General features: G+C 34.7%; 1 protein-coding gene across 1 annotated transcript in view; it reads left to right on the forward strand.

Moving 5' to 3' along the window:
* Positions 1–152: 152 nt before the first annotated feature.
* Positions 153–14369, forward strand: part of CNOT10 (CCR4-NOT transcription complex, subunit 10) — a gene marked incomplete at its 5' end in the record, with an annotated part of 30956 nt that continues 16739 nt past the window's right edge. Inside the window, 9 exons of the mRNA XM_010134448.1 lie at positions 153–335; positions 1109–1195; positions 1904–1987; positions 2964–3081; positions 4799–4948; positions 6125–6327; positions 10326–10447; positions 11067–11243; positions 13748–13828. Of these exons, the coding sequence (XP_010132750.1) occupies positions 153–335; positions 1109–1195; positions 1904–1987; positions 2964–3081; positions 4799–4948; positions 6125–6327; positions 10326–10447; positions 11067–11243; positions 13748–13828 (1205 nt within the window). The remainder of the gene's footprint in view (positions 336–1108; positions 1196–1903; positions 1988–2963; positions 3082–4798; positions 4949–6124; positions 6328–10325; positions 10448–11066; positions 11244–13747; positions 13829–14369) is intronic.

Raw genomic sequence — 14369 nt, forward strand, 5'->3', positions numbered from 1 at the left:
CAGGAAGTTTTAGCTCAAACCAGGACACTACACTATGTGGATGTTTGCATTTTTTTTTCTTATGTAATGTATTTATTTTTCTCATAATGTTGCATAGATGCACTTCATAGTACTTTTTTTTCTTTAGTCATGTTTTGAAGGTTTGGTATTAGAGCTGTAATATCATTTTTACTACTTTGTTTTATACAGAAGAGAAGTTTGCCCAGGCTGTGTGCTTCTTGCTCGTAGACTTATACCTGCTAACTTACCAAGCCGAGAAAGCCTTGCATCTGCTTGCTGTTCTGGAAAAAATGATTTCACAGGGAAACAATAACAGCAAGAATGGAAAAAATGAGGTAAGCTTAAAATCGTGTGAATACCACTAAGTCTTTACCAGAAGTATGCTTTAATTCAATTCAGAATTACTCTTTGAAAATACTTTTGAATTATAACACTATGTTAGATCACCCATAACTTCAGGCACCAATTTATACATGTTAGTCACTGAGTTAGTTATATATAACAGCTGTTTATTCCCTCTCTTTCACCATTTTGTCTCACTCCCAGGAAAATAAGAGGTGTTTCTTAAGTCAGACACTTGTGTTGGAAAAACAGTTGTCTTCAGGGTCAAATATACATAGGTTTCCTTGTTTGTCTTGGATTATGATCGTATGAGACTCTTAATTTGAAATGGAATTCAGCATCAAGGAGGAATTGCTATTGTGTACCAAAGTATGGGAAATCAAACATCTTTTTTTACACAGTATGTGTTTTTTGGAAAAATCAATAGAATGAACAGTGGCTTGGAAGTGAAAAGAGGATGCTTTAGTTTTTTCCTTTCGGTAGAATGTCACACTGAAGATAAAACATCTTTTCTTTAAGTAGATAGTAATTCTACAGAAGAAAATATTAGAGAGACTTTAGAATGTACGTATCATCCTTCTGGGTAAGAGAAGTTTTTATGCAGAGCAGCATAAGGTAAAACTAATGTTAATATAGAATGCTGCTCTTCATGTTCTGGTGTGGTTGTTTGTGGGTTTGATTGTTAAGTACTTGTTTTTCTTCATGTGAGATGCATAAAAATAGCTTATGAAAGAATCTGTAAACTTCTTTTTTGTTTGTTTGACAGTCAGGTAATAATACAAGTAAAGATTCTTCGAATCAAAAAGCTGAAAGTGGAGCTTTAATAGAAGTTGCTAAATCTAAGATACATCAGGTAAGTGTCTGCATACTATTTATACAAGAACATTAGTTCAAGCTTTTCTTTAAACCAAGTGCCATCTGCTTCAAATCTAGTTCAGCATGAATTGTGATAACTGTCCTTGCATTTTATGTTGTAAAACAAAAGAATTAATTTATCTAGCTCTTCCTTTTTGTAAGATTCAGGTACAGAAAAACTGACCTAATACAAAAAATCCCCTCTTTCCATCACTGCAGTTCATCATCACTTTTTTTAAACTGCAGCTTACTACATCAACTTTATATCTCTTAGACCTTCAACAGTCTTAATCAGCTGAGGTTTTATTTCACTGTAGTTGGAAAAATAGTTAGGAAACAAAATGCATCTCTATCAACGTTCACTTCTTGGTGTTTTCAGTTTAGTAGGTAAATGCATGGGATTAAGAGGTTAGATTATTTTAATTAGTTTGTCATTTTAAGTGCTAGTATCTATGTTTGAATATTGAGTACCTGTTAACCATTGAACAAAAAGTGCTCCTGCTTACTGTAAATGCAAAGCCTATAAATTTGCTGATGAAAGTCTGAATAGAATTTTGGTTTTAGAGTGGCTTTTTGAAATAGCTTTTTACTACCTATTTTTAAGATGTATATAACATAATTCTAGTAGTAGATCTCTAGATACGGTTCCTCTTGCAAACCTGTGCAAGTTACTGGTTTTTATTTACAAAATTTTAATTTTTAACAGTATAAGGTGAGAGCCTATATCCAGATGAAGTCCCTAAAAGCATGCAAAAGGGAGATCAAATCTGTTATGAATACAGCTGGGAATGTAAGTATTCTTAAGGCTATTGTTGTTCTAATCTAGATCTTTGTCTTAAAACTGATTTTGTTAACTTCTTTACAAAGAAAGGTCTTATTGAAGATGGATTACTGAAATAATGCTTATGTAGTCAGTTGAGTTTGTAACATCTTTTCTGCAAGTGTAATGAATATAGAATTTTCTTATTTGCACTTTTTCCATTGCTCAGAAAAATACACTTTATTGTAAATGATACCAAAATAATAGCAAGACACTATGTAATAAACAGATTCCGTTTGCTTTATAATTTTAGGAGCACAAAGTTTTATTTTGCTATAAATGTTATGGGTTTGTCATCACAGGTCATTAAAAGATGAATTCTGGGATATGCAGATTTTGGGGGTTTCTATTTTTGTTGGGAGTTTTTTGGAAGCTTACCTCTTGCTAGAAAGCAGTTTCTTTTTTTATATAGGAGTTCATAACACAGAATTACATCCACCATCCCAGATAAATTCTACATTAACTGAAGAGCAGGGAATGGGAGGAGAGCAGTTCCCTTTCGTTGCCAGTCTCAACAGCTGCTAGTTTGGCAGAAATCCTTCTGGATCACGAGGTCTCTGTTTGCAGACCAGGAAGATCACAGCCCAGAAGGAAGTTGTTGGAACTCCGCAGGGAGGGAAGCTTGGGGAGGAGTGTACTGGAAGACAGGTTGGAGAAGTATTCTCTTAAACCACAAGGAGATCCTCTGCACTTAGCCATTGTCAGAATGGAGTTCTCTAACATTGGGGTTTAGAGCAGTAACAAAGAGTATGTATAGTTTTGTAGTTGAGTGGATGTAGCGTTAATCATGTGCTCAACAAAGAAATGCTATTTCGTGAAAGTACTAGGGCCTAAGCCTGCGTATTTTTAAAATGGCAGCAGAGGCAAGCTGTTTATGGAGGAATTTAACACTAGCAGTAGAAATGATAAAACAAGAGATAATTAACTATTGTTTTCTCCTTCACAGTCAGCACCTTCTCTTTTTCTTAAGAGCAATTTTGAATATTTGAGGGGCAATTATCGTAAAGCAGTCAAACTTTTAAACAGTGCAAATGTTGCTGAGCATCCAGGCTTCATGAAAACAGGTAAAATAGAAAACCTCATCCTGCAAGTACTTAAATGTGTAGTATAATAGGACTACTCATTGATATTAATTTTAGGCATATTAATAATTAAGGAAGCAGGCCCCAAATGTCATGGGTTTATACGCTGCGTATGTTTTCATCTTTCTTCTTGTGCTGCTTCACTTCGTGGTGGTTTTCATTGAATGTTCTAGACAATACAGCAGTTGTCTATGAAAATGGAGTTGTGAAAGTGTCAGTGTAATATTTGCAAGGCTCATATCTGGGTCTCTAAATGAAGAGTTGAAACAAAAGGCAATGTGTTGCCTTTTAAATCTAGAAATGAGGTTTCAGATTGTACTCAGGAGTTGTAGCACTTGTAATGCTGATCATGGGGGAAATGCAAATGTTTCCTGAAGTGTTAAGGTTTGACTTCTGTTGTATGTCATTTTAAGTTACTTTTTTGATCTAGAAAGTATATATGTGTAGACATGTTCAGAAATATAACAGCACATAACTGTGTATAACTTTTAGATATAAAACTTATAAATATATTTGTGGTGTATATATACACTCACTGTATAGAGTATTTTAATATGTTTGAGATTTTAGTTGGCTGTTTAATACATCAGTTGAAAAATACGGAGAGAAAGCTATGTCTTTTGTCAATAGAGAGTTTAGGATTTTAAAAAATACTTGTACTGTAAAACTACTGAATTTCTTTACTGCATTGCTCAGTGCTGGTTTTGTGAAGTACTCTAATTTCTTGTGCTGTAAGACCTCTTAGCTAGCAGATGTTGCTGCACAGATTGCAATTAGATGATAGAAGTCAGAGTTGGCCCTCTGAGTAAACTTCTGTATTTATAGATAAGTTTCATAGAAACCATTCAAAATACTTGCCATAATGCCTATTTTGGCATATTTTTCTGTTTCTTTTGGAATTTACTGTATGTTATTTTTCTAGCAATTTTTATGCTTAAAGTGCTCTTTGTAGTTTTCATTTTATTTTCATATAACTTTTTTTGCACAGTAAAATGTTCACTTAATAGTCTTTCTAAGTTATAATTAGAATAATGTCTGGTTAATTTGTTAATAGTCTGATTTCTGGTTGTTTAGATTTTTAGTTGTTCTTTTTTCATTTTTTTATCAATGGTAACCCTGTAAAGCTTCAGTTACCAGCAGATAAGTCTAAAGTTTTATTTTCTCTCCTTTATTTAGAAGGAACTTCTCGTAATGTTACCTGAACATAGGATATATTTAGGAAGGAGAGTGAATTTCTTGCTTATGTGGTTAGATTGTTTTATTTTATAAAACAGGCAGGTAAGAGCATTTGAGAAATTCCTTTTTACAAGAGCCATCTGTTAGAAAACTTGTGCTTTCATGCTAAGTTTTATGAAAACCTCCAGGTGTAATTTACTTGCAGTTGCCATCTGTCGAATTGGCTTTATACCTGGCTGTCCTAGAATATGGTGCACAAGATCTGGAAATCTGTAGCTGCTTATGTATAGGACATTTCAGGTCAAGTGTCCAAGAGAACTAAAATGGTATACAGGAATGTAGGTTATTAAAATGCTTGTGAGATGGGGATGTTACTGCATAATCCATGAACTGATCCAATCCACTGACGGACATGTTTAGTAGACTACCATAATATGTTGATTCATAAGAGAGCCGTGGGAACATTTTATTGGCTCGGTGACATTTTTCAGTTTACACAAATGGTCTTCTGCTGTTTTCTCAGGTGAATGCTTAAGGTGTATGTTCTGGAACAACCTTGGCTGCATCCACTTTGCAATGGGAAAGCACAACTTAGGAATTTTTTACTTTAAAAAAGCCTTGCAAGAAAACGATAATGTGTGTGCACAGCTAGGAACAGGCAGTTCAGATCCAGGTAAGACTTTTAAGAATTAAAATAAATGGTGAAAGAGAGGTAGGTAATAAAAAAAAGAGGATAGGAGGTTTCTGTAATTATCAGCAAAATTCCTGTTCTATCGCTTGGCAGAGGACAAGATAAGGAGGATGAGAATTCTCATTGTAACTTGATTTCAGAGTATAGTTACTGTTGCTAGAAAGAGATGTTGATGAAATATGTTCTTTTTTTCTGTTTTCTCTGTCATGAGGCTGGGGCAATTACTTCTCTCTTGTTTATAGTCTTTGACCATTAGTCAGGGAGGTATGACAGAAGTTTCTGTAACTTATTATGTGTCATTAAAGATGGTATTTATAGTCCTACTGACAGTAGGTAGAATCACCAGGACTTAAAGGATGTTTAGGGATTTTTGTTGTTGTATGTTTTGGGTTTGGGTTTTGGCTTTTGAACTTGGAAGATACAGAAAACGAGTGCAATACTGTTGAATTAGCATTTGGAAATGGTATATTTCTCCAATGTTTTTACTGAATAATTCCCAGACTTGTATGAGAAATGTTCACCTATTGGTTAGTTTTATGGTTAGTTTTATCCATCTTCTTTTGTTGTAAGTTTACAAAAGACAAGAAAATAAACAGTATTGTTAAGTTTTCTTGTTTTGATTAATAATACTTGAGGATTTTTTTTTCTCTGAGAAGTAAATAATTTAATGATGAAGTGATAATTTTTTTTTCATTTGTTTCCTTTAAAATCTATTTGCTTTCATACATTTTACTGTTTTTCCTATTCCTCTTGTGGTCCTGTACTGAAATGCAGTCATAGGTGCCTGTGTGAAGACAGAAAATGTTTTATGTTTGTTAACAGCAAAGTTATTTTCTTCTGGAATTTGAGTAAGAAAAATGTGTAATCTCACAAATCTGGCATTCAGCATTTTTATATAACATCTAGTTTGAGTGACAATAAACATAAGTGGTTAGCATTTAATGTACATCAACCTTTATTAAGAATAAAACTAATTTGTCTTTATTATCAGCTTTGATGTGGAAACAGTTTATTTCCGGAGGGAGGCTAGTGAATTTCTACAATGAATGGGTTTTTGGTAGTTTTTGAGTGTTTCCCACAGCTTTCCTCTTCCTCCCAGAGTTATGTTTTCTGCTCTCCTGAGCTGCACATCCAATATGATGTAATCCTTTTCTGCAGGTAAAAAATTTTCAGGGAGACCCATGTGTACACTACTGACTAACAAACGGTATGAGTTGCTCTACAATTGTGGAATTCAGCTCTTGCATATTGGGAGGCCCTTAGCTGCCTTTGAATGCCTGATTGAGGCAGTCCAGGTTTATCACTCAAACCCTCGTCTTTGGCTGAGAATAGCAGAATGCTGCATTGCTGCCAATAAAGGGGTAAGTAGATTTGAAAATTCCTTATTTTTATTGTAATTATGAAATTCATGTGATCACAGAAAGGAAAAAATAGTACCTTGAGTTAAGCTATGTGTTTTAAAGGCCTAATGTTGCAACCCCCCTGTGTAAATCCAGATTATTTTTATGCATATATGTGTTTGTGTGTTTAATCTGACGCTGCAATAGACAGAGGAAAACTACCATAGAAGCAAAGTCTTGAGATGCAGTGTTTAACTGACTTTTCTAACATCAGAAGAATTTGAGTAGGCTATTCAAGAGATTAGTTTGAGATGAAACAAAAGCATGTAAGTGGCTGTGAGAGCTGCCCTTCTATAAAGTTACAAGTTTTTTTTCTGGAGAGACTGGTTAAATGTGATTTTGTTTTGGCAATTTGCTGTCACACCCCTTTGGGATTCCAGTCCTGAATTGGTTTGAAGCAAAGTCATCTGATACTTTACCTTACTTTGTCTTGAAATCATTTTAGAAATAAAAATAAAGATATTACTTGGAAAGAAACTTGTACTATTCTCTAATGAGGCATCACTTCGTAACAGGAAGCAGTATGTTCTTTCTGTAGTTAATGCTCTTTACTTAAAATGCGGATAATAGTTTGACTTACTATTTATGGATATTTTATGATGCCTCAGCTTTCAAAAGCTAAAAAAAGATTAAAATTTTGGCTGCAAAATCTTGAGGTTACTCTATAATTACATATATACATGAAACCCATATAAAATATGGTATAGTGTATGGTGTACTTGGAAAACAAACAACAATAACAAAAAAACAAGCTTGTAAGGAATTCTATCTTTTTTGTGAGCAGGAAAATTAAACTTGCTCAGGATCTATTTTCTATACTAAGTTTTGTACTTCCAAGGATCTCTCTTCCTGGATTGCAGAAATAACAAGGTGAAATAGGAATCAATGACTATTTGTAGTGTCCAAGGAAGGAAAATCTTTGTGGCTGCTCTTGGAGGTTTGATATTCACTTGATGCACAGAAACAACTTTGATAGCTTTTGTTGCTGATACTTAAGAGGTGAAAGGGTTGGGGATATTTTTTGGTTTGTTGTTGGTTTTTGTTTGTTTGTTTTTTGAAAATTTTTGACCAAAACATCTTGGATGTCTAGAAATGGCATTACTGCTTCCGAAACAATGAGGTTCTAGCTTAAATTCCAGTAGTAGGAGAAAACGTCCATCTGTCCAGCAGGGATCCTTTGTCTCTAGTTTAAGGCTAGATACTACAGTGTAAAAGGTATGACTGCAAGTATGTAGCTACTGTTTCAGGAGACAGGTTAGGTTTTTATGGTTTAATGAATATCGTTATTGGATCAGACTGAATAATCTTGATAAAAACCAAAATATAGCACTATGTCTAGCACTTTGGAACATGCAAAGACACTTGTAGAGGACTACTAAAAGTATTTGTTTAAAGAGAAGCTTCATTCCTAGGATGTTCTTAATGAATTATTCACAGTTTTCTTGATGTACAAGTAATATATACTCCTCAAACTACTTTTTTTAATTCTGTCCACTGTAAATCCACTATTCAAATTCAGAGGTGACCTCATTCTATAGGACTAAACTAGACAAAGAGAAGATGTGCTCTGATTTCCAGTGAAGTCTTTGCATGTGATCTTCCTTCTCTTCAGGATGAGCCAAAGCTCATCCAAAGTTTCATTATTTCCTCACTCAGTTGCCACTAGAGATTGAGAAAGGTGAGACTGCAGTGAGGCTAGCCTCAAAGTGGCCTAGGCTCAGGAAGCCAAGATCAACCTTCTCTATCCTGAAGCAGTTGTGATCACAGCAGCTGGGGAACTAATCTCTGATTGCTGAGACTGGTCATTCTTCTGCTGGCTAAGTTTCTGGAAACCTGTTGACAGCAGACATATTACATGTCCTCTGGGGCATCTTGGTTTCAACCTGTTGATCCATGTCTGTTTAGGATAAGACCATATGTTAAAATTCAAGGGGTGGGAACAGGTGTTTTTAGAACAGAAAACTGCACAAGTAGAGTGTCTGTGGAAATAAGAGATACCATACTTGATTCCCTATTTAACTGTAATTCACCCCTTGTGTATGTGGGTGGGGATCATGTAATCTATAATTACATGATCTCGTGCAATTACTTCCTCAGTATGCGCATTTCACTTGGTGCACAGGATGAGTGGGATTAGTTGGACAAATGGCTATGTTCACTCTTTTCTGCTCCTGAATTCTCTGTTTTCCCTCTTTGAATGGACTCTGTGCCTTTTTTTTTTTTACTGCACGCTATCTGAATCCTCCCAAATACCATATTCGTAAATTTTCCCTTGGGAATTTCAGTGGTGCTCCTTATTTTTATGTCTCTATTTCAGAAAATTTAAGATATTCACAGCTTTATAGATGAGGTTTGTTTATATTGCCATTTCATAGGCATAGCGTTAAAGTTTCAAGAGTGTTGGATCAAAAGTGCACTGACTTTGTGTATGTGCTAGCTGTTGTCAGATAATTCTGAGTTTTATAAACCCCAGTGAATACAGGAAGAACAGCTTTCTTTGTACTGACTTTGAAATTTTCTGCGTCTGTCTTACTGGTTACAAGTCACACATAAAGAAGATGCATATGATCATCTCTTGTTGAAAATTGGGTACAAGAGACTGCATTAGTGTAAGTTTTGTGTCAAAAAGCAAAGCTAGGATTCAGTTTTCAAGGACAGAGTTTAGCAGTCTGGAAAAGGGAAATAGAGACCCTTTTGGAACACTTTATTTACTTCAGGCTAGCCAAAACAGTAGGTTATGCAGTTATTAACAGTTCCTGAAGCTAAGCTTTCTTCCTGCTACAGTTGTGATGATGTGTAGTGTACCAGAGCGCTTGAATTTGTGTCACAGAAAAAGTTTGCTCTTTCTTAAATTTGTAATCCTACAAGAAAAAAAAAATTTAGATGCTATTAATTTTAAAGGCAGAGGCAAAGTGTCTTTAAATTATAAGATGGATTTGCAACATGACAAATGAGGCCCTAAAAATCAATTAATAGTGTGTTTAATTTGACCTTGCAACTTGATTTGCAATAATATTCCTTGATAGCTACGAATGGATTTGTATTTATTCTCTGAACATCATAGAGAAAAGTAATTTTATTGAAGCTAATTTTAACCCACTTTAGTGTTTTAGTTTATAAAATATTGATGGAAGATGATTCTCTTTCTGCAGTTTTTAATACCTTTTCTGAAATGCGCTTCGTATCCAAATTCATCATATGTATTTTTTTATCTTACAGTAAATGCCATTATAATGTCAATATTCCTCACAACAGATTCTGATAAATTTTCTAAAAAGTGAAAGCTATTGAAAATACAGATTTAACTTAAGTTTTCCCTTACAATTGTGACTCTTCATCACTCGCTATACTTAGTAGCAAAGTTGATGATAAAACAAACCCCACTAAGTACAGTGTAGAGATAATTCTTGGGACTGGTAATGAGAGTGCTTTATTTTTGTTTGACCCCCTAGAATGTCCGCTCCCTCAAAAATCTGTTAAGCAAGTGAATTTAATGTAACTTTGCAAATGTGGTGGTTCAGCTTCGTGCTCCCCATGAAACGGTTTGAGAGCAGCTTTTTCAGAGAACATTTTGAATGCTGTGTAAGCAGGAAGAGAATATTGCAAGCATTGTGACAATTCTGAATATGAGTGTCTGATCATATGATTTCTTTTCAGGTATCCTAGTAGTTCTTTTAATATGACTTAGTTTATTGTTCTGCTTTCAAAACAGTAGAAACTGGGTCAGTAGGCTATCAGACAATCTGTCAGAACTAATCCATGGTTATACTGTGTGCAGTAAAATCCTCTGCAACACAAAGACAATAGAAGGTGCCTGATTATTCATGGTACTTAAGATTTAAAACTGTACCTGTATAAACTATTAATTCTTACATTTTAACAGGCTCCAGCTTTCACTTTTGTCAAGCCCTCATTCAACAGCCTTGATATTTTAGTCCTTTTTTTTTCTTCCCATTTAGACATCAGAACAAGAGACTAAAGGGCTTCCCAGCAAAAAGGGAATTGTGCAATCTATAGTAGGTCAAGGCTACCACCGTAAGATAGTCCTAGCATCTCAATCAATACAGAACATTGTTTATAAGTAAGTATGTTTTTCATGGGCTCTTTATTTTATCATAGCTTTGTTAAGGATACATATCTGTTTATTGGGAATTTTTAAAACTGTCGTGGAATAACTGTTCATTTTGGAATTATTAGTGAACAATGTCTGATGAATCCTACTTAATCATTTGGATGCCTCCTCTATGGTGGCCAGCAGAGGGCTTAACTGTGTATTCATTGTAGCAAAGACAGCCGCTGAAGCCTAAAATTGATTTCTCTGAAATTTATATCTCCACTTATCTAATTCTGTCCTCTTTTTATCACTTCAATTACATATTTTCAGCAATCCACTTTAGAAAAGTGCAGGAAGAATCTAGATGCTCTGTCATAAAGCTTCATGAAGTAAAATCAAGAAAAACAAGAGAACTTACTGTAATTATGTAGTTGAATCTGCCCACTCTATTTGGGCATCATGGTGCACTTTCCATATATAAGAATAGCAAGATACAGAAGTCTTCATAAATTCAAATGTTATATTAAAAAACTATTTAACTTTTTTAGGATAAATTTTTCTCTGAATAGAGATCTTTCTGGAGCTCTACTTTTATTTTTTGATTTATTAGGATTGACTCATTGACTAACTTCTGTGTCTCTTTAAGTGATGGGCAGTCTGCAGCAATACCTGTAGCCAGTATGGAATTTGCAGCAATTTGTCTAAGAAATGCCTTGCTGCTACTGCCAGAAGATCAGCAGGAGCCAAAGCAGGAAAATGGATCTAAAACTAGTAATCAGCTGGGGGGAAATACAGAAAACAGTGAAAGCAGTGAAGCATGCAGGTAAACAGAATTGCATATAAACCTTTTTTTGTCCAAAGTAACTCCAGGCTGATGGTCTGTTTGGCCAGCAGAAAAAATAACATTTTTGTAAATTCTCTTAACTTGCTGGGATAGCAAGGAAATCGGTTGACTTCTCATTGTTTTTACTGCTAGTATGCTAATTTAAGAATAAAATACTGAGTTGATTCCTACCATTCCTAACAACTTGAAGTTAGTGAAATTGTTTTTCACTGGCTATCTTATTGTCTGTGCTGCAAATGTTATGTTTTCCCCCACTCTCCCACAGTGCATATTGGTATTTCCGTGACTGTAAGTGGTTTCACACGTTACAATGATTTTGTCTGTGTGCATGTGCCATGTACTTGATTGAGTATATAAATGTGTAGCAACTCAGTTGTAAACATTTTTCCCTATGATCAGATTTGATGTTCATCAGTCCTAGTATGCTTTGCTGTGTTTGTTTTAGATTAGAAATGGGAAATTAGATTTAGAAGACAAGTAGGAAAGCAACATGCAACTATTGCTTAACAAAATGCATTTTATAAAATGAGTTTAAGAAAAATGACTTTTTTTATTAAAGCTTCAGGAAAGGTAGCATGTAAACAGCATATGTTCAATAGGAGAAAGGTGGTACAACTTTTTTGCATTGGTCCTGATGTCCAAATTTTCTTTTGAAAAGTGTTTTTATTGGTCATAGCCTTTGTTTTCATTAAGAGCCATTCTGAGAACAGTTACAGTAACTAATCTGGAAAAAGTGGCTATGTTAGAACTTTAATTAGAGAGTAATGAGAAAAGACAATGTTTTTGTCAGACCCAAGTACAGATCAATTTTAAGATCCATTTGTCAGGGTTTACTGCACTTACACTGTGTTGCACTGGCACAAGGTGCATCCCTCTATATTCTGAATTTGCCTGGAGATAGATTAGGGCTGGGAGTCAGTGGCTGCTACTGCTCCAAAAATATTTGAAGGCTATTCTCTGTAACATTTTTTCCCCAATGACAGTCTTTCCTGTCAAGTGACCAAATGGTTTAAGAAAATCAGGGACTGGTGGTGTATTGTGTTTTGGTGGGTTTTTATTTCTTTTTTTTCTTCCTTACTGAGATCAAAGGGCGTGAATTAACTTCCCCTGGCAAGCTGCATGCAGCCCATTGAGATGAAGCTTCTGTGGTTTAAATGAGACTTCAATTTTAAGCTTATGGGGTCCACTAAGGGCCAATGACAAAAGCAAAATGGTGGCCCTTACTAAGACAAGACCTCATTTTTTGTTTTGTTTTGAGGGGGGTGTTTTTTGTTTTTGTAGGAGTGGTGAAAGGAAAAGGTGCCCTGGATGGGAAGATCCTTTTCTACCTTCTGCTTTCAAACCAGATGCTGCTTCAGTTTAAAAAAAAAAATTTAAATAAAGACTGACAGATATTCCAGTGATCATTGCCCATTTCAAAATATCCAGCAACAAAGCAGGCTGTTCTTGAATTTGTGTGTCACATTCTGAAAGATTCTTTAAGTACTTTTTCCTTCTGACAAAGGGCCCCTCTATGAGAGAACAGTAAAACATACAAGGCCATTTGAAGAAAATCAACTAATTGGCCAGGATGGTTTTGTATCAAATCCTGCTAATTGAGCAGGCTGACTCTAAGGCAGGTTCTTCTCTTATTCACAAGAAAACAGTGAATATTTTCAGTAGTTAAGGGTATTTTTTTTTAATCTAATTTTTGGTAAAGGCATGAAGTATATACACAACATTACTGAGTACAGGTTTCCTTGGGAGTCTGTTGCTGTGTGTTTTGAAGTTCTAGATTAGTTATCTTACCTGTTTGTAATAAAGAGATGAAACTGCATCTATGAAAAAGTTGTTAGGTGGACAGACTTAGTTTCAATTACAATTTTTTTTAATATATTGTTTCTAAATCTCAGTGTCTCTCTGCAAAGGTGCAGCCGTTAACCTTCTGTTCAATTCTTATTCCAGAGGAAGGTTGTCTTTCAGCTTATTGGAGAGCAAAGCTGCAAACTGTATAAATAGAGCAAATACTAACTCCACCCAAAAAGCCAAGCATCACTTTAAGAAAGTGGAATTTTACTTTATTTTTTAAAGGGACATTTTAAAATAATAATGAAAAAATAAGGTAGCTAGAAATATAAAGGAAGCACTTCGTGGATTATTTTTCTAGAATATTTATATAATTAGTTTTTAAGATGTCTAGGGATTTTAAAGTTCTTATCCTACAACAAACTTCAAAAATAGCTTGAGGCTGTGGAGAATGGTGTGGGTTGATTGGTCTGTCAGTCAAATCATTCCCAGCAAATGTCCCCCTTCTTCCTTCTGTAATAGAATGGTTAGGGTAAAAGCATGTGCCTCAATTTTTGCATAGCTTCATTTCCCTGTTTTTTAAGCTATGGAACCTTCGCTGTCCTTTTAAATGGAGTGAATAAATAGCAACGCTTATTACGCAGACTTTTAATTATTTATAGTCCCTCCCTATAATTAATACACTGTTTTTATTCTAGCAATAAAAGTCATGAAGGGGATAAATTCATTGCAGCTCCACCTTCTTCACCTTTGAAGAAACAGGAATTAGAAAATTTAAGGCAAGTAAATAATACAAAATATTCACCACTAAATGAACCCCATTTTAAACTACGCTGTGATTCTGGAGTAATTGCTAGCTTTTTTTTTTTTTTTAGGCACTTGCACTGTTGGATTGTAACTGTTAATCTAAGGATGCCTTTTTTCAAATGCGTCTGCTTGTTTTCTTCTGGGCTTTGAGTCTGAACAAATAGTAACTATCCAGAATTTCAATTCAGAGTGTAGATCAGTCTGTTTGATCCCACTATTATAGGCTTGGCATTATATGTTTATATATAAATCTAAAAAAAAAAAAAAAAAAAAAAAAAAAAAAAAAAAAAAAAAAAAAAAAAAAATCAAGTTATATAAATAATGAAGCTAAAACCTGGCAATGGTGGTTGTGATTTGTGTTGATACTGTATAGTACCTTTTCCCTTGAAGGTTTTGCTAAGGCTAGTTTGAAAGTCAGGCCCCATAACATTATATGCTAGTTGGAGAGGGAAAACAACAAAGTGGTAAAAGCAGTTATGCTCCTTTCAATGAAGAATGGTGCTCCTTTCAGCA

Source organism: Buceros rhinoceros, unplaced genomic scaffold, assembly GCF_000710305.1.
Source record: "Buceros rhinoceros silvestris isolate BGI_N320 unplaced genomic scaffold, ASM71030v1 scaffold254, whole genome shotgun sequence".
Classification (NCBI taxonomy): Eukaryota; Metazoa; Chordata; class Aves; order Bucerotiformes; family Bucerotidae; genus Buceros; species Buceros rhinoceros.